At 44.9% G+C, this 23,100-nt stretch overlaps 1 protein-coding gene and 2 non-coding genes across 3 annotated transcripts; all 3 read right to left on the reverse strand.

Moving 5' to 3' along the window:
• LOC136540051 (UPF0481 protein At3g47200-like) lies at positions 1-1,489 on the reverse strand. Its single transcript, XM_066532035.1, has one exon. The coding sequence runs from the start codon at positions 1,434-1,436 to the stop codon at positions 120-122; it is 1,317 nt and encodes a 438-aa protein (XP_066388132.1). The 5' UTR covers positions 1,437-1,489; the 3' UTR covers positions 1-119.
• Positions 1,490-17,876: 16,387 nt separating this feature from the next.
• Positions 17,877-17,963, reverse strand: LOC136541090 (small nucleolar RNA snoR109). The gene has a single exon (XR_010780190.1). It is a non-coding gene; the product is annotated as a small nucleolar RNA snoR109 (small nucleolar RNA).
• Positions 17,964-18,079: 116 nt separating this feature from the next.
• LOC136541103 (small nucleolar RNA snoR118) lies at positions 18,080-18,167 on the reverse strand. Its single transcript, XR_010780201.1, has one exon. It is a non-coding gene; the product is annotated as a small nucleolar RNA snoR118 (small nucleolar RNA).
• Between the last annotated feature and the right edge of the window lie 4,933 nt (positions 18,168-23,100).

Below are 23,100 nucleotides of genomic sequence, written 5' to 3' on the forward strand. Positions count from 1 at the left end.
TTGTCATTGCATGAAGTAGCGACAGTACATGTCTTTAGTTTGATGGATACAAAATCAATATATAATTTCAAATAAATAAATACACAAATGCCAAACGGAACCACAGTAGTGCAGAGCGATCATCTGTTCCAATGGCAGTGCTCTCTAACGTCCCTGAATAGGCAGGCCAGCAGGTGGCGATCGTAGTCCATGGTCGCATACTGTACCACGTGGTTGAAGTAGGCTACGGCGTCGTCGTCGGCCAGCATGCAATGCATGATCCCGCACCGGCGGAGCACCTCCAAGTCCCTCCGCGAGTTCACAAGCGACCCGACAAGCGCCACGAAGCCCGTCACCAGGTTGCCCCCATCCAGCTGCCGCGCCGCGCGGCCACCTCCCTGCTCGAACGCCACCAGATTCGCGAGCAGCACCTTGGCGCCCTCGTCGAGCACGAACGCCGGCACGTGCAACACGCCGTACCGGAAGCTGACGTCGAACACGTCCCGCGGGGTCGCCTTGCGCTTGAACGTCACACCGGCCTCCTCCATCTTGCCCGCCGGCGGGATCATCGACGTCAGACGGCCTTTGCTGCCGGCGCCGCCCTCGCCGGAGCGCGGCGACGGGATTGCCGGCTGCCTCCAGATGGCCAGCGACGCGCCGTTAACGCTGGCGTCGCCGATGCTGCTGCGGCGGGCATTGTCGCTGTCGGCGGCTGGGTTGCGGACGTTGCACTCGTAGTGCAGGTGCAGCAGATGGTGGATGGTCTTGTCGCTGCGCGGCCGGATGACGCGGCTCGACGGCAGGTCGCCGGCGAAGGCCTTGCAGAAAATGTCCAGGAGCGCGTCGCGCTCATCAGCGCCGCCGTCGTCGCCGGCGAAGGCGACGCCGTGCAGCTTCTCGATGACGAAGAAGGGTATCTGGTTCTCCAGCAGGAGGACGTCGTGGTACATGTGGTGCCACGCCCACTTGGCGCCCCCGGGCGCGGCGAGCTGCCCCTCGCTCTTCTTGAGGAAGAACTCGAGAAGGAAGCAGCCGTCGAGCACCAGCAGCTCCGCGAACTCGTCCGCGCCCAGGCCGAACCCCTCGGCGTAGCACCGGCGCGCGTCCGCCACGACCTCGCGCGCGGCGCGCACGTGCGCGCCGAGGCCGCCACCGGCGGCCTGCTTCTTCCCGCCCCGCGAGAGGAAGTCGCGGAGGAGGCGCCACTTGTGCTGCTGCGCGGCGCCCAGGCCGGCGCGGCCGTGGTAGTACGGGCCCACGGACACGACCTTGGGCTCGTACAGGTCGCGGTGCCGCTCGCGCACTGCCGACGGGAGGCGGAAGATGGTGTAGAGGTCGTCGGCCAAGGGCGCCGCCGCGTCCACGCGTCGCTGCATGGCCTCCACCTGCGCGTCGTCGTGGTAGAAGAAGCCGTTCTCGCCCGCAACCGCCGCGCCGCCGTTTCTCTCGCGCTCCATGGTGAGCGACACGACACAAGAGACACCCGTGCGGGGGAGAAACTTGGAGCTTGTGCCGAGGGGACGGGGATTTTGAAGGACGGAAAGGCGGGGCTACAGGAGTTGACCTGACGCGGCGGCACCGTCTCTGCCTCTCTGGTGTGGTGTGTACGCTAATATTCCTGTGGAGCGTGTTGCCGAGTGCGTACGCAGATTGGCTGATGGTAATGGACGCGAGAAAGTTGCAGCTGTCCTGCGCTTGGTCTACGGAGTTAGGTGCCGTGTTTTTTTCACTGATGTCGTACCAGTAAGCTGGACTGGAAATGTTGGAAAAATGTTATCTATCTGACCTCTGGTAAATTTCTGCTTATTACTGTGGATTCCAAAAGCGCACCTGTATGTTTCGGAATCTAAAAGTGTCATTTTCTATTTAAACTAGTGGATTGTTACTTGGTGCACAAATGAAATGGGGCTGGCCATGGACATATTTTTAGTTAGCCTGGACATTGACGCCGTGTTTAGTTGGTGGCCAACTTCCAAAAAGTTGCTACAGTACCTGTCACATCGAATGTTTGCGGTCCGTGCATGGAGCATTAAATGTAGACGAAAAGAAAAACTAATTGCACAGTTTGGTGGGAAATTGCGAGACGAACGTTTTAAGCCTAATTAGTCAATGTTTGGACACTATTTGCCAAATAAAAACGAAGGTGCTACAGTAGCCACAAAATTCAAATTTTGCGAACTAAACCAGGGCTGAAAGAAGGAATACCATATGCTTGGAGTGGTTTACAGCGCAGCTCTTATCGGACAGCCATATATGCCCCATATGTTATTCGTCAAATCCCCATCACAGGCATGTCAGACATGCAGTTACGAGCTTAGCGAAACATGTCATGGAAAATACTAGTAAAACCATGTTGGAGCTTGAAGCATGTTGAAGTTGAAGCGGTCTAGACGAGCACGGGCAGATGGCAACTGCTGAGCCTAGCAGCGAGAAAACGTAGAAATTCACATCGCGCTCGGTCCAGTACGCCGCCCCGGCACGTCGTAAGCAATCCGCCCGGGATTTTCCAAGCATCCGGACGGAGTTTCCACTGCTCGCGACGGCTGGCACGCGTGAGGCGAGACGGACCGGGTCGCACGTCAATCGTGGGGGTGTCATTTTGTAGACGATCATGCGCTGCACTTGTCTGGCGATTTTTTTTAATTTTAACATTTTTTAGAAACTAATTTTAAATCTAACACGGCCGGTTTTTTTTAAAAAAAAAACTAACACTTTTGACCGCGCCTATTGCCCTGGCGCGGCCAAATGCCTGTGCCGCGCTATGCATGGTGGCGCGGCAGAGGACTGACGTAGCGACGACAGGAATCGCTGACCGCTGACGGGGCAGAGCCTGCCGCGCCACCGATCTTGGCGCGGCACTGCCACGCCCTGATCCGTGGCGCGGCAGAGCCGAATAAAACCCCCACGGCTAGTCCTGGCCCTCCATTGCCGCATCCCTTCCCTTCCATTCCTTGGCCGCCTCCCTCCCTTCTCGTCCTCGTGCAAAGTAATGACGCACATTTTAGCTGCAGCGAGGACCATGTTGCAGAGGTGGCTCGTGCAAGGTACGAGGAAAAGAAGTTAGATGAGCACAGAAAGCGAGCTGATCGCACCGTTGAATCACCGATTGTGTTGTTTGATGAGGGGGACGAGGATGAGGACGACACTGCCAGACTCAGCGAGCTCATCGCTCTAGCAAAGGCGGGCATATAGGCGGAGGAGGCTGAGGACGACACTGACAGACTGAGCGAGCTCATCACTCTAGTAGAGATGGGCTTGCAGGCGGAGGAGGCAGATGACGACACTGACAGACTGAGCGAGCTCATCGCTCTAGTAGAGGCGGCCTTGCAGGCGGCGGAGAATGATGACGCGTTCTTCACTCAGGCCGCAGAGGCCGCAGATGAAGCGGAGGCCGCTTACTACAGGTGAAAGGTAGATCAGGGCAATGCAGGTGAGTCTAGCTACAGCAACAGGGTTGTGGTTGAGGATTGGTACTGGACGACGAGTTGCTTACTCAGTATGTTTCTGACTGAGGGTTTTTAATTACGCCGACTGTTAGTTTCATGCTTGATTAATGATCAATGTAGCTATGTAGTAGAAATTTTATTGTGTTGTCTTATATTCCATTTGAACTACTGATATATTGTACCCATGTGTCATGTACTCGGATTACCCATGATCGATCTTAAGTGATCACATCTGTTTATATCATGTGTTCAAAATTTCTAAAATCAACATAATCAGGTGAAATTATCTCGAATACAGCGCCGTAGCCCACTGGTTCGGCCGCGCCATAGCCCAGGTTCTACCGCGCTAGAGTCCACGGCGCATCAGTGCCGCGCCATAGACGACGACGCAGCAGTGACGCAGGCAGACAACATCCAGCTTCAATTGAGTTGTTGTCGGTGCTGTACAAAACTACAAGTGGTGTCGTGACCGTGCGCAAGTTGAAATGAACATTAAGCAAATAAATGGACGACAAGTTACCACATAACATTTTCATTGGTTTATGAGTCTGTAAGTTTTTGACGACAATATTCGTTCGACATAAGTTCGACGTAATGAACTAAGTCCCTGGAATGTAAGGATCCCTCGAACGTCTCTTGGAAACCTCGTCGTTCGGTGGAAGAAGGGGGTCGTCGTACTCCACCTCAAGAATGGGGTACAGCTGGTGTGGCGTGAGAGGGATCATCCTGTTACAAATTGATAAAAAGGGGTTAGAGTATTTAAATTAACAATATTCAGATTAACATTATGTAGCATTGCAAAATTTAAACTACTTGTTATGCAGTATGAACACAATATGAAATCACCTGCTGCCCTCGTCTTCTATGCCGGCTAGCCTTGTGACCAGATTATTTACAAACAGAGCAAAGATTCCTGCCTCGGGTCTCGTTGAAGTCTCCCCCGCCGTACATGTCTTCGCCGTACCCTCTCATAGCGTCCATGCCCCCCTTGAGTCGCTTCTTCTTCCTCCTACCCTTCCCTACCTTCATTAGATCCGGATGCAGCACGTAGTCATAACCATTATAAGATGGCCACTGTGTCGGATCAAGGTATGGCTCGAAGCTCATCTCCCAAATACTAACGGTGTTCGAACAGAGATACAAGGGTGACATATATGGTAGATCCTCATAGTTGTATCCGTGAACCCTGCAGGCCGTGATCATATGAGAGCAAGGGGCTTGCATGATCTGAGGGACGTTGCAATTACACTCTACCTTTTCAAAATCAACTCGGTAGTTTTGTCCACCATAACGTTCGCCGTCCAAGCTTGTGCCACCCTTGCCCCGTACACTAAAGATATGGCGGCAGGGTCCATACGGCTCGGCGGTGTGCTGCTTGGCTAATTCCTCGGCCTCCTTCAAATGTTCAGCTCTAGCCTTTCCAAAATGCCCCTGCTCAGCTATATTCCTCTGCGCAAGTTCCCACATCTTCACAAAATATTCGTTGCACTTATGAAATGAGAACTCAACAATTCTAGATATAGACAACGATCGAACTCCGATGAATACACGGTTGAAGGACTCCGAGAAGTTAGTGGTCATGATGCCATACCTGAAACCCCCCTCGTCATATGCTAACACCCACTGAGCCTTCTGTTCCATCTGCTCCTCTAACCAGACCTTTTCCACTATATTTACTATCTTGTCTAGTTCTCTCTTTGTCTCCTTGAACTGGTACTCTGTACGTACACAACATAGAACCTTTACCTTGTCACATACCTCCTACTTCCGCTGACGCCGCCAGAAATTAGTGGCAAAGTGTCTTATGCACCATCTATGTACTAGAGGCGGGAACCCATCTATATGCTCAGCTGCAGCACTAAGAAGCCCTATGTGACGGTCCGAGATCAAACATATAGTGCGAGTTGGGCCAAGTACTTGCAAACGTAGAAGCCACATGAACCATGACCACGATTCATTGTTCTCCCCCTCTGCCAAAGCAAAAGCCATGGGTACTATCTGGTCCTCAGGATCAACAGCAGCAACCATCATCAAGGTGCCCCTGTATTTTCCTGTCAGGAAAGTGCCATCAACAAGTATGACTGGCCGACAAAACTGGAATGCATGTTCTATTTGCGCGAACAACCAGAACACACGATGGAGGACATGCCTCAATGGGTCCCAAAAAAACATCCCTACGGTGTCCACAAACCATTTCAAGCCAGGGTTGTAGTAATGCATTGCACATAAAAAACGGGGCACCCTGTTGTACGCTTCCTCCCAAGTACCCCATCGAATCGCCAGAGTAATTTGTTTAGCACGCCAAGCCTTTTCGTACGTCACATCATACCTAACGAATCCAGATATGGACTGTTGTAAAGAAGACATTGAGATATCATTATTATCATTAACGAGCCCCAATATATAACGGGCAAGGTAACGTGCAGTGAGCTGCTGATGATTTTCCTTCCCCCTATTGTCTAGGCAAGTGTGGGGTTTGACAACTTTAGTTATCCTCCACTTGCCATCACTTTGTCCCTTTCTTGCATTTAACCTCAACATACAACCATTTTTGCATATCACATGGTACCTCAACTCCTGGTCCAAATGAGTGACGGTGTATGGCCTAAGGTGGTACACAGCATAGTCCTAAAGGAAGAGTTTCATCTCTGACATTGTGTTGAATATCATCCCCTTCCTAAGGGTTTCTTTCTCATAGTTATACAATGAATTCTTACACAACTAGAGACCGGTGTCAAAAACCGTCATATCCGTCATACTAACATCCCTATAGTTCGGAACGCCCATAAAAGATATGTTCTTAGACCTTAGTTGCTAAAGCTCAGTCATTGTGTAAGGTGGTGGTGGAACATACTGCTGCGCTTCGCTAATTCTGGCCCATGAATCATAGGGGGTATCATCTGCAGCTAAATTTGTGACTAGTCTACCCTGAGCCTGGACACCATGTAAAACCTTAATTGGTACCGGTAATGGCATAGTATGAACCGGTACTGGCATGGCATCAGCCAGTGTTGGCGTAGCATCTGTACCTCCTTGGTCATCATCTGAATCGTCTGAATCACTGCTAACTATATCACCGATCCTGTCCTCCTCCTCCTCTTCCCGTTTGAAATCATTCACATCGAAGTCATTGCTTATACAACCTACTGCAGTTGAATGAAACTGCTCCTGCGTCAACTGACCATCCAAATCCATGTTACCCTGAGTTGCTTCCCCTTCGACCCCAATTCTCCACTACCACCTCAGCCATAGGCACATTGGAACCTTGGAGAACCCTAGTATAGCGGGACTAGTGAGCAGGGTCGCATAAGGGCATGAGGACATAGTGTGCCCTAGTCTTCCCAATATCAAACCTCTCCTTCAGTGTGAAATCACTGTCAAACTTTACATTCAAACGGACACAAAGGTCGTTGAAGCTAGGAGGTTCATCAAACCATTCTAATTCTTCTTCCATATCCTCAAACATAACATCTTCTCTCCTAACACTTCCTCCATACAAAACTCTAACACAACAATCCATCTGCAAAAGCATTTTCAGAAACTTTATCAAGTCGTCGAAATCGTCGTACGTAATTTCCATAGTAATATTAATACATATTCTAACTATAACTGTACTAACTAATCTAATATTAACATCTATACAAGGCTAACAACAACAACTAATTAGATTAAATCTAATGTATAACTAGACTCAATAACAGTACTAACTAAACTACCTAACTTTACTACCTATACTAACTTACTATATTACATATACTAACTAAACTAAATAACTTTACTAACTCTACTAACTATAATTTAATAATTTTACTATCTATTAGGGGAGTACCTCGCTGCAGCGCGCTAGACCGGACCGGGAGGCGCGGACGCAGTCCTCGGCGGGCAGCCGCCGTGCGTGGCCGGAGGGGTGGCGTGCCGGCGTGGAGGCTCGGCGGCCGCACTGGGCGGCCGGCGGCCTTGCCGTGCTCGGCGGCGGGCTGGCTGGCGCGGGCGGAAGTGGCCGCGGCGGCCTTGCTGCGCTGCTCGGGCAACGGCGGCTGCTCGGCCACTTGCGAACACGGGCATCGACGGCCGGTTTTATTTGGCTCTGCCGCGCCACGGATCAGGGCGTGGCAATGCCGCGCCAAGATCGGTGGCGCAGTAGGTCCTGCCCCGTCAGCGGTCAGCGATTACAAGCATTTGACCACGACAGGGCAATAGACGCGGCCAAAAGTGTTAGTTTTTTAAAAAAACGACCATGTTAGATTTAAAATTAGTTTCCAAAAAGTATTAAAATTAAAAAAAATCTCTCTAGCCCGGGGTATGTGGAGTACATTACAAGCATAGCTTACTTTCGTCATGCAGTCTATTTACTTGTCGGCTTCAGCGAGGGCTTATCAGCCAGCCAACGATGTTTTTCTCTCATAATAAATTAGCACCAACCAAGCTTATCAACCCAAAAATCAATCAGCGAACAGGCTCATGGTATGCGTTTTTGCACACAGCTTCATCGTGTTGATTTCCTGGATGGCATGCGTGTCTTTTCCATTCATGGACGCACATGCACAAATCGTCAATGGAAAATGGCAGCTGCTTTTTGGAAAAGGAGACGGTTGAGTTGAGTTGGGTGTTAATCCTCGTTCGTTTGGGCTAGTTTGACTGATAAAATATAATTAAAAATATTATTGACTAATTTAAAATAAAAGAAAAATAATATTTATTCACTAAAAAGTACGACTTACAGTAGGCCGCCTATTCCTCCCGGTGAAGATTCAGTCAAGTACCGCTCGCGTCGCAGGCCAGGTGTGCGACGGAAGTACTTCTTGCCCGGCCATATGCAATCTACTCTCAGACCACGTTAACTATCACCGATGTGCGCCGTCGTCCAAACACCTTGCTATTCGCCGACAGGGTCATATATAGATATAGGGGATATTTGGTTGGCCGCCATCCTTGCCACGCCACAGTTATGGCTGCCATCGTTTAATGGCTAGCGTTTGGTTTCTGTGTAGGCTACGGCAGCCACAGCTGGGTACCGTTTAGTTCCACTTCATTTTGTAAATTTTTTTAAGATTTCTCGTCACATCGAATCTTTGACGCATGCATGAAGCATCAAATATAAATAAAAAATAAAACTAATTATACAGTTTAGACGAAATTCACGAGACGAATCTTTTAAGCCTAATTAGACTATGATTGGACATTAATTGTCAAATAACAACGAAAGTGCTACAGTACAATTTCCTAAAAAATTTCGTCAACTAAACAAGGCTCTGGTCTGTGTGTTGGATTATGCCACCATTGTGGTGACGAGCGATATCGCTCGCCACCACGCCACAACTTCGGCAGCCACGCCACACGTGACATGACGTGTTATGGTGGGGTACCAAACAAGCCTATAGAATTATAGAAATTTTGATAACAACCATATTTTTTTTAGATTATAACAACCATATACATGAGTACATGACAAGGAGACACGCATAATCTCATCATTTACCGTGCGGATACGGCAACGTGCAGGCATTCGCAGCCGAACAACCAGCCCGCATAGTCATAGGCTCATAGCGAGAAGGCGCGCTCGCCGAAGGAAAAAAAAAATAAGGGCTGATTTTGGCTCAGCCAACACTCGGCTGTCCAATTTGATCAACGGTTCTCTAGCCATTTCCCTTCAAAACCTAAGCATCCTTTTTAAACCCTGTCCCCTCTAGAGACGGAGCCAGAACAAATTTTAAAAAAAATATGTATGTGCTTGTCTAGTTGGTGCATAAAGTTTTATACTAAAATGCATATATAATTATTTTTTTCCAAAAAATCGCATATTAACGAATATATATATATATATATATATATATATATATATATATATATATATATATATATATATATATATATATATATATATATATATATATATATATACTACCCTGTAGCTGGCTACGAAATAACTTATTCTGTAGCCACTTTGAGTTACGATAATTACTATGTTAATTTATGATATTATAATAACTCCTTACTAAGTGGTTTACTATAACGTTACGGTAAATATCCCCATGTGTTATAGTAACCCAACTATCGCAAATATGTATTAACATTATCGTAAATTAGTATATAAAATTAACGTAAATAGAGGTGGCTACAGAATAACTTATGTTGTAACTGGCTATTGCTTAGGGTGGGTGCTCCCACACCCACTGCTCCCTATGTAGTTTATTAGGTACTAGAATAGAACCAACCTAATAAACTATGGTCGTAATAAAGTCATAAAATCACACAATGAAATCGAGAGTTTGTCAACTATGTTCTCAATCCAAACCCCAAAATCCCTATTTCCATTGGACATAGTGACAACATCGAAGACTGAAAAGAAGCTCGTGTCTTTGGAGGAGACACTCACATGTGAAGGAAGACGGGGATCGGACCAAACAAAATCATGTGCTAAGAGCGGATATAATAATACAGCTTGTCTTATAGTCAAGCCACATCAGCAAATGCCTTGGTGAATGAGACAAAAATTAGAAGAAACAAGTTGTTGGCGCAACATGTAGCGCCGAGCGCTAGCAGGGAAGGCACGACTCCTAAGTTTGCCATCACATACTCCCTTCCTGCCTGACACGGCTCCCTAAGCCTGCCTTCTGAGCAAATAAAAATAAGATTTGAATGGGTGGGTCCCATGTAAATAGAAAAACAATTATATTTGGCTTGGCTACTGCATTAGTCAGTTGCTGACTTGGCTTCGCTTATAGCCAAGCTTAAACTAGCACTAGGGCACCCGCAACAGAAGGAATAAGTTACTAACTCTAAGCCAATCTCTTCAATAGTATAAACTTTCAGCAATGGCTCATAATATGATTAGACACATATGACACTCTCATATGTTTTTGAAATGTGTGCATGAGCCTATCTATTGATCATGAGCTAGCTCCTCTCTCTTCTATTAAAATATAAAAAAAATACTTAGAGCTAACTTATGAGTCATCCATTGCAGGCAAAACTTGGTTACTGTTTAGATCCCCCTCCCCCCCCCCCCAAAAAAAAGAAAAAAGAAGAAGAGGGTCTGTTTTTTCTCCACCAACCACATGACCAAATTTGTAGCACCCTATATTGTCTAATGGCATGCAAATCACACCCCTCGATAGGTTCGATGGCTGTTTCATATTACACCAACCACAAGCCCATCAATCTGTTCGCTGATGCTGAAATTTGACTTATGTTGATGTTTTTGCTGAAATGTTATGATAGAAAAACATTGTTCCATGGCTGAAAAGTGGTTCTGAATAAGTTCAACCGAACAGGGCACATATTTGTGCACCTATATTATCTAATGTTGTGCAAAATCACACCCTTCTACTAGGTTCAATGTTTGTTTCATACTACAAATCATTTGGCGGTGGGCCTTACGTAGGACTAGGCATAAAGATGGCAACGGATCGGGTTCGGTGCGGATATCCGCGGATTTCGGGTCCGCGGTTTTCGGTTTTGGTTCCTGGTTTTCACCCACGGATTTGCGGGTTCGGATACCCGAAATACCGTGGTTTTGGGGCGGATATTAAAATTGACCCGTGGAGCTCCATCGGGGCTCCGGAAATTTCGGCCCACCAGAAGCCCACCTAGGAACCCTAAGTATATAAGCGTGGAATCGATGAATCATTCAGCCCCCAACCGGCCAACCCTCACTCCCTCAGCCCTCATCCGCATCCACGGATCCACCCAGGCGCCGCAGGCGCACAGCCGCATCCATGCACGGGCGATGAGCGACGGTGGGTCGGCGGCTCGTTCCTTCCCCGCACGGCCGCACGCAGGTATGGCGGCGCATCCTGATCGGCGACTCCGGCGTCGGCAAGTCCAACCTGCTCTCACGCTTCACGCGCAACGAGTTCAGCCTCGAGTTCCGTCTTCCTGCCGTTGCGCCGACCAGAAGAGGTGAGTCGTCCGTCCTCTTGCCATCCTCGCTCTCAGCCGCCGCTTTCCATCCGTTCGTTTTCCTGCCTCTCCGTTGCTTCCTCACTGCTAGGCTGCTTACCGGTGCGGCACTCGCCGCTGCCGCGGTCTACAGGTGCGGGGCGTGGGGACGACGCCGGATCTGTGGTGCCGCCGGTGGGGCAAGATCTAGAGCGAGGCTGCGCGGGAGCTGATCTGAAGCTGTGTCTGGTGTGCCGGAGCTTGGCCGCAGTCGACGCCGCGCCTGCTGCTGTATGCGGTCACTTAGGTATGGTTCCTCGACCGTCTTCTTCTTGCGCTTACTGCTTATGAAATCGATCTATAGAGATGTGACATTTTGATTTTTCTTGCGCTTACTTGCATGGACACGGTCTCAGTCTCTCAGATTACTGCCTATAGTTGAGAGCTCTCTGTAAGTCTCATTCTAGGCGGCGTGCATGCCAATTGTTCTTGGTGTCAGCGTAGATGTTGCTCACTGGCATCAGGTTTCAAACTGATGGTATATTTTACAGAGTCTAGTATTTAAGCTCATAGTACTTCTCATGGGTGCCATGCTAAAGGCTCTGTTGAAACCCTAAGATGTAAAATTCTTCAATTATACGCTATTTGCAATTGGCATATATTTGTGCAGTTTTGTGGAAAATTTGTTTTCTCCAATTCTCTCTATACATGGAATGAATTCATTGCTGCAATTGGCTAACACCAAAGGATATATGCAATTTTTCCATATGTTGTTCAGACTCCCACTTTCTAAATGGTCGTAAATTGAAGTGATTTCCACTTTCTTATGCTTTTCTTATTGTCAATAGCCATTGAAAAGTTTGTTGAGAAGTTAGCCCATCTTATGTCTATGCTCATCACGAATTTCCCTTTTGTATTTGTCAGGAAGTGAGCAATGTCGGCTCCTAGTGCTTCAAGTGGATCTCAAGCTGCTGCTGCTGCATCTCAATCTGTGGGTTCTCGTCCACGTCTTACAGCCAATTCAGCAGCACCGCCATCCGATTCAGCAGCACCGGCAACTGATTCTGCAACTCTAGGTAATAATTCAGTGGTAGAGGTAGAAGATGATGTTCCTGTTGGTAGTAAGAGGAAGCTAAGATCTGAAGTATGGAAAGACTTTGATTTGATTAATGTAAGTGGGGTATGGAAAGCAAAATGTAAATGGTGCAAAAAACATTTAGGTGGGGAGACAAGAAATGGTACAACCCACTTAAAGAATCACATTGCTGTATGTCAGGACAGAGCTACTAGAAAAGGTTTAACACAGTCTACTCTTAAATTATCTGCAAACCCACAAGATGGCACTGTCACATTAGAGAAGTATGTGTTTGATCAAGATGTCGCTAGGAAAGAACTTGCTTTAATGATTATTGTCCATGAGTTTCCTCTTTCCATGGTGGACTATGTTGGATTTTGCAAGTTTTGTGCTGCATTGCAGCCAGCATTCAAGGTAGTGTCTAGAAACACAATTAGGAAGGATATCTTGGATATGTATCAAGTGCAGAAGCAATCTATGGTGAATTACATCAAAAAATTGAGTGCTCGTGTTGCTGTTACTACGGACTTGTGGACAGCAAACCACCAGAGAAAAGGTTACATGGCAGTTACAGCCCATTTTCTAGATGAAGATTGAAAGCTTAAAAGTTTTCTTATTAGGTAATAATAAATCACATCATTTTGTGTTCTTGTGGACAGCAAACCACCAGAGAAAAGTTTTCGTATTAGCTAAAAAGTTTTCTTCTTGTTGTAGGTTTATTTATGTTCTGACACCACATACTGCAGAGGTTATAACAGAGGTTTTTCATGAAGTTCTCCTAGATTGGCATATTGAGAGGAATCTGTCCACTATAACTCTTGACAACTGTAGTGTCAATGATAGCCTCATGAAGACCATGATTGGCACCGATGGTGATGATCTTGCAAAGAACAAGGCTGCTGTGGAAGGCAAGTTACCACTCCTCTCTTGTATGTTGAAGGGCAAATTAATTCATATGCGTTGTGCTGCACATATTTTAAATTTGATTGTGAAAGATGGAATGAGTGTAATGGAGAAGGGAATTGATAATGTGCGTGATAGTGTTGCATACTGGTCGGCCACTCCTAAAATACATGAGAAGTTTGAGAAAATTGCAGCACAAATGAAAGGAAAATATGAGAAAAGAATTGCTCTTGATTGTAAAACTAGATGGAACTCTACTTATATTATGCTTAGCACTACACTAGTTTACCAAGATGTTTTGAGTGCCTTGCTTCTCGTGCTCCTTGTGTTCCATCTCAAGATGATTGGAAGTTTGCTAGAGAGCTTTGTGATAGGTTAAAGATGTTCTATGATGTAACTGAGCTACTATCAGGAACTAAATATGTCACAGCCAATCTTTTCTTTCCCAAAATATGCAACATTTTTTTGACAATTAGGAAGTGGCAAAGCAGTGAAATTCCTAAGGTAGAAGAAATGTCTATTAAAATGAAAGAGAAATTCAACAAGTATTGGTCAGATGTGCATGGTTTGATGGCTGTTGCTGCTGTCCTAGATCCTAGGTTTAAATTACAATTGTTGAATGCTCTTTTTCTCAAAATTCATGGGTCAGAAAGTGTAGCTATGGAAGCTGTCAACAAAGTGAAAGACTTGTTATACAATCTGGTTTTGGAATACCAAGATTGTATGGAGGATGTTGCCACAACAGATGGTGCTCAAACTAGACCAAGTGCTCCTTCTCAGATGGATGATGAAGATTGGATTGCCACTTTTGATGATTACATGTCCAAATAGCCAGCTGTGACCTCCACCTATGTGCGAACAGAGTTAGATTTGTACTTGGAAGAGCCACTGCTGCCTAGGACACAAGAGTTAGATATCATTCAGTGGTGGCAACATGCAGGGCTCAAATACCCAACATTACAAAAAATTGCACGTGATGTCCTTGCTATTCCTGTGACAACGGTGGCATCCGAGTCAGCCTTTAGCACTAGTGGGAGAATAATTAGTCCACATCCTAGTAGGCTTTCACCATCAATGATTGAGGCACTTATGTGTATGCAAGCATGGTCTCATAATGACATGTTAGGTAAGTGCAGTTTCTATAAGTATGTGGTTTTCATTCCATATAAGTTATATAACTAATTTGTGAAAATCACATCAATGCAGGGTCTCATTCTACTTTTGTTGGTGCTTTGATGACTTGTCTTGATGAAAAAGATGAAGAAATGGTAGTGCTGTTGTTTCCTTGTATATTCAATTTGTGAATTTACAATGCGTTGAACATTCAAGTAATGAGCTACTCTCTATTTTTATTTCACAGGATGAAGATGACTCCACCATAATTGATGAATGATGAACTCTGTAATAATCTGGACAGTGTGTACTGTTATTTGTTTGGACTGTAATATGTGAACTGTACAGAACTTGGGTTGCTTCTCCAATTCTACCTTTGTGGCGCTGCAATATTTGTTTGGACTGTAATTGATGAATGTTTGGACTGTAATATTTGTTTGGATGTTTGGACTTTGCCACTTTGGACTAACTTCTGTACCATGTACGTCTGCATATGTGTGTAATATCTTTTGTTTGGACTTTGCCACTTTGGACTGTAATACTATTGTTTGGACTGTAATATTTGGACAGTGTGTTCTGTAAATGGCTGGACACAAATGTAGCTGCTACTTGCATGTTCTGTACAATATCCTCGGGTTTCGGTTAATCCGTCGGGTTTCGGGGATCCGCGGGTTTCGGTTTTGGGATGGATTTTCACCCGAATCGATTTTCGGGGCGGATTTGGGTTTCAGGTTCGGGTTTCGGTTTTGGGTGCCCAGACACTCCATCCGATCCAAACCCGCCCCGTTGCCATCTTTAACTAGGCAAGCATTTTTTTTCTTGATTAATGAGATCGTTGGCGAGGGCAATGCTATAGGACAATGTGCTCATTGCCGTTTGCCAGCATCAAGTTCAATGACAACCACGTGGTCAATGCAACAAGTGGCAATCAAATCCAAGGGAAATTACCAAAGGAAATGATTTGCAGCTTCTGAGCTTCGCTGCCTTCCTATCTCGGCAACATCAGCCTGGTTGGTTGGCTGGTTCGTATCGTTGCTGATTCGTGAATAAATATTGCTGGCTGGTTTATGTGAGAGAAAAATATTATTCTAACTAGAAATTTACGATCGTTTACGAGCTACAGGAGTGCATGTTGTTGCTGCTCACGGCCCGATGCTTCGTAAACGATGCTCGGGAATTAGAGAGCGTCCAAGCATTGATGTCCAACACTGCACAGCGATGCTTTATTTTCCAAAATCTAGCATTTGAGCCTATACATGATGTTTCATTTTGGTGCCGAACAGAGCCCAAAGTTCTGATGTTAGTTGGCAGGAGATCGAAGGTAGAGGTAGACAAAAAAAAATGTACTGCAGTGATGAAAATGGAGCCCAACCATCGATGGCTCCGTTCGCGTGCCTTTAAACCCGACTTGATCTGCTTCTTTTTTTTATCCAGAATAACGTTTTTCTCTCATAAATTTCTCCAGATTCATCTAGATTTCTCCAGAATTCCTCCTAGCGAACGAGGCTAAATGGCTATACTGCAGGCACAAATGAGAGACAAACATCGAGCCTCGCCACCAACAGAGATGCCCTCGGGCTTCACCACCTTGGCCCCGTTCGCTTGTCTTAAATTTGGTTTGTTCGACTTGTTTTTTCAGCCGGAACAGTGTTTTTCTCTCACAACAATTCAGCCGGAACAGTGTTTTTCAGCCAGTTTCAGCCAAAATTCAGACCAGCGAACGGGGCCCTTATTGTGCATGCTCTACTGGCGTGTTTTGATGGAGGCCTCCAACTCAAGTACCTCCGTTCTCAGGGAACTCCAAGTACCTCCATTCTCAAGGAATCATCAGCCTGCTCGCTTGATCGTATTTGGCTTATCAGTAAACAAATAATATTTTTATCTCATATGTCAAACAGTACTTTCAGTCATGACTTATAAGCTAAACCAGTCCAAACAAACAGGGCACATCTCGACACAGCCCCAGCTGTACCTCCATGATCAGGCAATCATCTCAATTGAGGCTGTGTTTAGTTGTAGAAATTTGAATTTTGGGGCTACTGTAGCACGTTCGTTTTTATTTGACAAATAGTGTTTAAACATAGACTAATTAGACTCAAAACGTTCGTCTCGCAATTTTCCACCAAACTGTGCAATTAGTTTTTCTTTTCGTCTACATTTAATGCTCCATGCACAGGCCGCAAACAAGGGCTGAGGTGTCCAAAGATCGGACAAGGGGAGATCCGGTCAGCATGCATGCAAAGAATCCATTTTATTTGGGGTTGTCATGCCTGAAGCTATCTCACGATCTTAAAACCCCATCAGATATTTAGCAAACTTTTTATATTAAAAAACTTGCAACAAATTTAGAGATTCAAAAAATTTAAAACACTTAGATATTTTTTCACGATTTTAAAACCTCATCAGATATTTCAGACATTTTTATCACCATTGATCTTTTCTTTTTGTATATAAAAAGTTGCAATTGTATTACACCATGACTTATAAGAACAGAACAAAGATTCAGTTAATTGGTCAATTTGTAATACCTGACCTGAAGCAAACATGTTATCTGACCATTGGCAATGGCCGTCAAGAGATTTCAATCAAAACGTACAAATACCATGCCCATATATTTCACAACCAGATTCAGGTCAGGCTTTCCAGATTCAGGCCAGGCTTTCTTCCAACAATTATTGGCATGTTTTGCTCCATGGAGATATCAAACGGTATGTGTTTTGCTAGACCATGGAGATATCAACGGTGTGCTAGGCTGCACTCCAGCAGCGATATCAAACGGTGTGCTAAGCTGCACTCCAGCAGCAGCTGATGGCTGCTTTTGTTCAGTAGCTGCAGAGTGGTGTGGCCGCAGCCCATCGCTGCTGCCTTCCTATCCCGGCACCATCAGCCTGTTCGGTTGGCTAGTTCATATCATTATTTTTTCGAAGTCTTGTTGGTTGATCAGCCAGTTCGGTTGGCTAGTTCATATCGTTGTTTTTTCGAAGTCCTGCTGGCTGATTTGTGTGAGAGAAAAATACTATTTCGGCTGAAAATTTACGATCGTTTACGAAAGCCACAGCCAAACAACTTACGGTAATTCAGAACTAATTGCAATACGATCAAGGTTCAGATTAAGGTTTATATTTAAGAATATTATTATCTTAGTAATGTCCTGCTTTTCCGAGCGGAGAGAGCTGGTTAAGATCTCAGTTATGTACTGATGCATTTCACAGCTTTGCAGATATAGCACAAAAAATGTAGACGTCAATGACCCAGCCCGGATGATGAACCACCGGCCACGTCTTCCTCGCGTGATTTAAAACGACCATGAGAAGGGATCACTAAAAATCAAAAGGAAGAAGTGGCTCACTCATACGGATAATAACTTGCTGTTCGAGGTGTTCTACAAGAATGGCTACAGCATACGCCATCCCCCTCCACTATCACCTCGTTTCGACTGCAGAGTGAAGACATGGAAGAAACCAAAGCTAGAATTGGCGTCATATGGGAAGCTCGGTAAGCGGATAACCCATTGAATAGAGGGCAAGCCGACCAGTTTTGCTTCCTCGTTAATTTGGCTACAGCCGAGTCGGCAAATTCAAGACGAGGGTAAAGAAACTGAGCCATATCTTGGTACAATGCAGCCTTCTTCAATGATTTACTCATCAAAGCAACGATTTGTTTGACGAAAACGACATTGGGCATGTCAGACAATGCTTTCTAGGCAAGTGCATCTCGGTCAAAACACAGCGAATTTCACTGCTCGGAGCCCAGTGCATTTCATCATCCACAACAAGTAAAACTAAGCTCTAAATGGTTAAGGGTAAAAAAAGGTGATCTCATCTGTGGCCCTCAGGAATCATGCTTTTGATATTCATCACAATGCTCACTCAACCGGATCGAGCACAAAAAACAAAACTAAACTAAACTAAACTAAACTAAACGAACAGAAATCTGGAATAACTTTTTTGCGGGCAAATCTTGGAGAATGTTATTCGCTGCGCCTCACGGTGGTCAGTAGGCGAAGCGACTCAAGATCTCCGGAAATCTCGCCCCACTGGAAAATTCGAGCCCCGGAGAGAAAAATCTGAGGGATCGATTCATCAAGGGGCTCGAGTATCGCTGGATCTCTCATCACGGAAATCAAGCACCAATATCGCAAAGTACTACGAATACGAAAGAAAGAGGAGTTTCTTCTTTACCTGTGGCGGCGCTGCGGTGGTGACTGGTGAGGGCGTCGTTTCGCGGCGCTGCATTTTATAGGAGCTGAGGTTACGAAGGCTAGGGTTTTCAGGGTCTTTTTCTTCATGGGCCGTGCTGTACGATCTGTATGGGCTGTTTTGTTCCCATATTGGACGTGCGGAGGAGTCGAAGAATTTAGGCCTACTTTTGCACTGGGCTTCTTTTCTTCAGGGGCCAATAGATTTCTCGCCCCTTGCTGGGCTCTATTTTCTGGTCGGATTCCTCATATGTTGATGACGTGTGCAAAGCGCAAACCAAATAGTCCCGTAGTGAACGAATGCATTTTTTCCCAACGAAACGTTTGGTCATCAGTAAACCAAGAGTAGTACCTCCTTCCTCCGCCTCAAAATAAGTTTTCCTCTCACATTTCGAAGAGTCAAAGAAATTCAACTTTGACTAGATTTTTAAAAAATAATATCCACATTTATATTTCTAAATGAGTTTGTCATAAAAAATATAAGCCATGATTAATCTAATGATACTTATTTGATATTACAAATATTAGTATTTTTGTAGTATATATTTGGTGAAAGTTTGGATTCTGACTCTTGAGAGTTATTTTAAGACCGAGTGAGTATTGCTCATCAGCAGCAAGCTGAGGAGTGCGGACGAAGGTGTCATAGGACCTGTTCGTTTGTCTTATGAGCCGTACTGTTTCAGCGAAGGAACAATATTTTTTCTCTCACAATAAATCAATAAACAGTATTTTCAGTTATGGCTTTTCAACGAGCGGGCAAATGGCCATGGGGCACGTGCCCAGGGAGACAGGAAGAGGGCAGATTCACACGGACTACTGAAGTGCTGAGGCACTGCTCGTCATCGACGTCGAGGCAACGGCGATGGAGAGGACACCGCTGCCACCAGGGGAAGGTCCCGCACGTTTTCCTCGTTGCCCTTGCAAAGTAGATCAGGTTGTGTGGTGGTCGCCAGCGGCGGCCTGCAACATTAGTTCACCCGAGCCATGCATGTCGTTGGACACCTCGGCTAGAGAAATATCACTGGGAACTGAGGGACTGCTTGGTTCACTTCAAAATTTACCAAACTAAAAATTTAGCAAATTATGATTTTGGCTGTTATTTGATTTGTTACTAAAATTTATCAGCCTTTCACATTTGGCTTGCCAAATTTAAGGTTTTTTTTTGTCTGACTTTTATTTACTAAATATTTGGTATGGCAAATTTTGATCGCGACCAAACAAAGCCCTGAGATTTGAAAGAGACCGAGATTCGGTGGGGAAGCAGGGCGCTCAGAGATGGAGGTGGGATCCGGATCGATGAAGAGGGAGTAAGAGCCTGTTTGGCACGGCTCCTCCGGAGGAGCCGGAGCCGTTTTGGAGGAGCCACAAATTGTGGCTCCTACAAAACGGCTCCGACTCCTCTGTTTTTTACTGAAAAACGGCTTCTCTAAGAAAACGTTTGGCAGGGCTCCTCTGGAGGAGCCGGAGCCGGAGCCGGAGAGGAGCCCTGCCAAACAGGTCCTAAGAGCTCAAGTAGTAACTACTCTAGTGCCTAATCGGCTAGGGTTATGTGGCTCGCCGTCGGACCTTGAGCAGTCGATTGGATCAAAAGCACATCGGCTATCTCGCCGACTACTCTGGTGCCTAATCCAGTCCCATTTACATCTCAGCATTTTCAATTTATCCGAGACAAACTAAAAATAATAGTTTAATTCAGTACGATGCATTTTGCTTAGATCTGGCATCGTAGCTTTTGTATTTTAAAATTAAATTTCTTTCTAGAATGTTGTATTTGAGTTTGAAAAATAAAATTTAATTTTGAGCATATGCTTTATTAAGGAAAGTGGAGCACATGTGTTGTCCACATGTTTTTAATAGATTTTTGGAATATATGTTGGGACTAAATAGTTTAATCGAAACTTAATATAACATTTTGGAAATTTTTTGTTTTAAAAATGCAAAAGTTATGATGTAAAAAACAATGATCTTTTCATCTTCCTAGAAATTACAAAATTTTGAAGATTCTTAAGTTCTTCGTTTTAGATCAACAGAAAAGATTCAAAAAGCCATGTGAAAATTGAGATGTTGCTCTCGAATTTATCTGTACACATTGTCCATAGTATGATATGGCATTTTTTACAACAAAGAGATTTATTTGCTAGTAGATACAAAAGGAAGAGCTTCAGACAAGGGCAAACCTTTAAAAAAAACTAGGAGGGGCACATCAAGAGTAATTGGAATTAGCATGTGGTTTTCTCACTCAATAAAAATAGGGGCATTGGAAATTGTTTGAGCAGGAGCACGTATGGTGTTTTTTCTTTGCAAATTATATTTGTACTTTCCAAAATTAAGTGCAGCTGTATGTCTTCCCTCACATTAACCTAGGTCCACACTCAGGTTCAGAGGCGTGTTACATGTTTCTAAAATTGTCTAAAAAATGGTGAGCATTGCGCACTTTGAAACGGTCAACGAAGGCCATGTCTTGCATGTAATTTTTCTGATGGAAATTTGGTTGGAATGAATACACAGGTTCATGGGCTAACCCACTTACATCCTTAGTAAGGATTAGAGTGGTAAGTAAGTTCCTAGGGGCTATGTCGTGCTGTTGTGTGTGTGTGTGATGGTCTTCTGGAAGCGCTGGCCTGTAAAGATGCCTTATGTTTAGCGGCTGATTGCAACTAGGCAAAATACTAGTATTACATAGCATCAGATTGTCATGAGGTGATGCACAATGTCGCTGGCGAGTTCAAGTGCACATATACTAAGCTACTCCCTCTATTGTACACCTGTAGCTACAATACTAAGCCAAGCAATCTTCCATTTGACCAAAGTTCTATACAAAAATATATTTACGATATCAAATAAGAACATGTTTAGAATTATAATTGTTGATATTACTTTTATAAGTCTATTTAAACTTAAAATAATTTATTTTAATATGATCTAGAAGTATTCTCCTTATGGACTTACTAGAAAGTACACTCTCCATCCAAAAAAATTATGGGCACCCAGATTCATGTCTAAGATTTGTATCTTTTCGTGTAGGCTAGTTGCTACCGCAAGCGCAAGGCTTCCTGCTTCAAAAAGAATGGGATATGACGATCTATGGATATTGGGATAAGTATATCCATGATGTATGTTTGGTTGGATGGACGAGAGTGGATGGGATGAGAATAGTTGACTAATTATATCTATTATTTAAAAATAATAACAACTAATTAGACACTAATAGATGTGCACTAATACTATTTTGTCATGATAATCACTAACTTAAAATAAAATATGTTAATTAGCACCACCAATATCCTAATTAGCGTAGGAAACGTGCACTAATCAACCTATTAGCACTTATCAAAACTAATCCTACCATCATAATTTTTAAGTAATAATATGACATACTAATAATCCTTAAATTATTATTTACTAATAATAAAAAATAGAAGACATAGATAAGCTTGTCCGTCAGTTTTTTTTTCGACCACAAAATCTAGCATTTAAGTAGAATATTTCCTATGCATGAATTTTCTTCCACAGACCAAACACCGCTCACGAACCTCCTTTCACCGGCTCACCGCTCTGTGCCGCCACGTGACATTTCAGTCATGTTAGTCTAATATTAAAGTCGGTTGATAAATCAATTAAATCTAATTTTTTTTAAAAAAATACTATAAATTTTAAGCGATAAGTCCGATAAGTTCAAACCAACAGGTAGATATCTAAAAAAAATCCAGACCAGTACTCCTACCGGCTAGGACCGCCGTCCTACAGTGAGCCAGGCCACTAGCGTCGTACCATATCGATTTGGACCAGTCTGACGGTTGTCGCGTAGCTGATGGCATGTGAATATGTGAATATGTGAACGCGTGTGTGACTACTCCGTAGGTGACGGCTGTCGCGTAGCTGATGCCGTGTGTCAGCGGCTGGCAGTCTCCAGGGTCCAAACAAATGGCGGGCAGACGAGGTCTGCCATTGCCAAGTGCCCACGTTGCCACGTCGCGTCCTTCTCGTCCAGGAATATATGCGCGCCGGGCACTCGCGTTCGTAGCCTGTGGCCTGTGGGCGAATGTAATCCCGGGCATTTCACGATTCTCCAAACCGTGAAATCAAAGCAATCTTTTTCTCGACCGTCGGTATTGGACCACCAGATTCCAACTCCATGGAAATTGGAATCCGGATTTTTCTTTCCGCGCAGCGACATTGCTCAAAATGGGAAACCATATGGTGTCGACTTGATGAAGTCTAGAACGTGCATGATCTCACTACTGGATTCAGGCGTTTTACCAAGTACCTAATGCACTCGGCAAAGACTACTTTACCCTTGGCAAAGTCTTTGTCGAGGGCAGCACTCGGTAAAGAGCCTCCGATAAAAAAATCCGTCGGTAAAGAATTCTTTACCGAGCGCTTTTTATCGGGCACTCGGCAAAGTCTTTGCCGAGGACAATCTCGGCCCTCGGCAAAGCAAAGTGACTGTCACGGCACCAGTTACGTTACCACATGCTTTGCCAAGTGTCATGTTAGAGGCGCTC

This window comes from Miscanthus floridulus, chromosome 2, assembly GCF_019320115.1.
Source record: "Miscanthus floridulus cultivar M001 chromosome 2, ASM1932011v1, whole genome shotgun sequence".
Classification (NCBI taxonomy): domain Eukaryota; kingdom Viridiplantae; phylum Streptophyta; class Magnoliopsida; order Poales; family Poaceae; genus Miscanthus; species Miscanthus floridulus.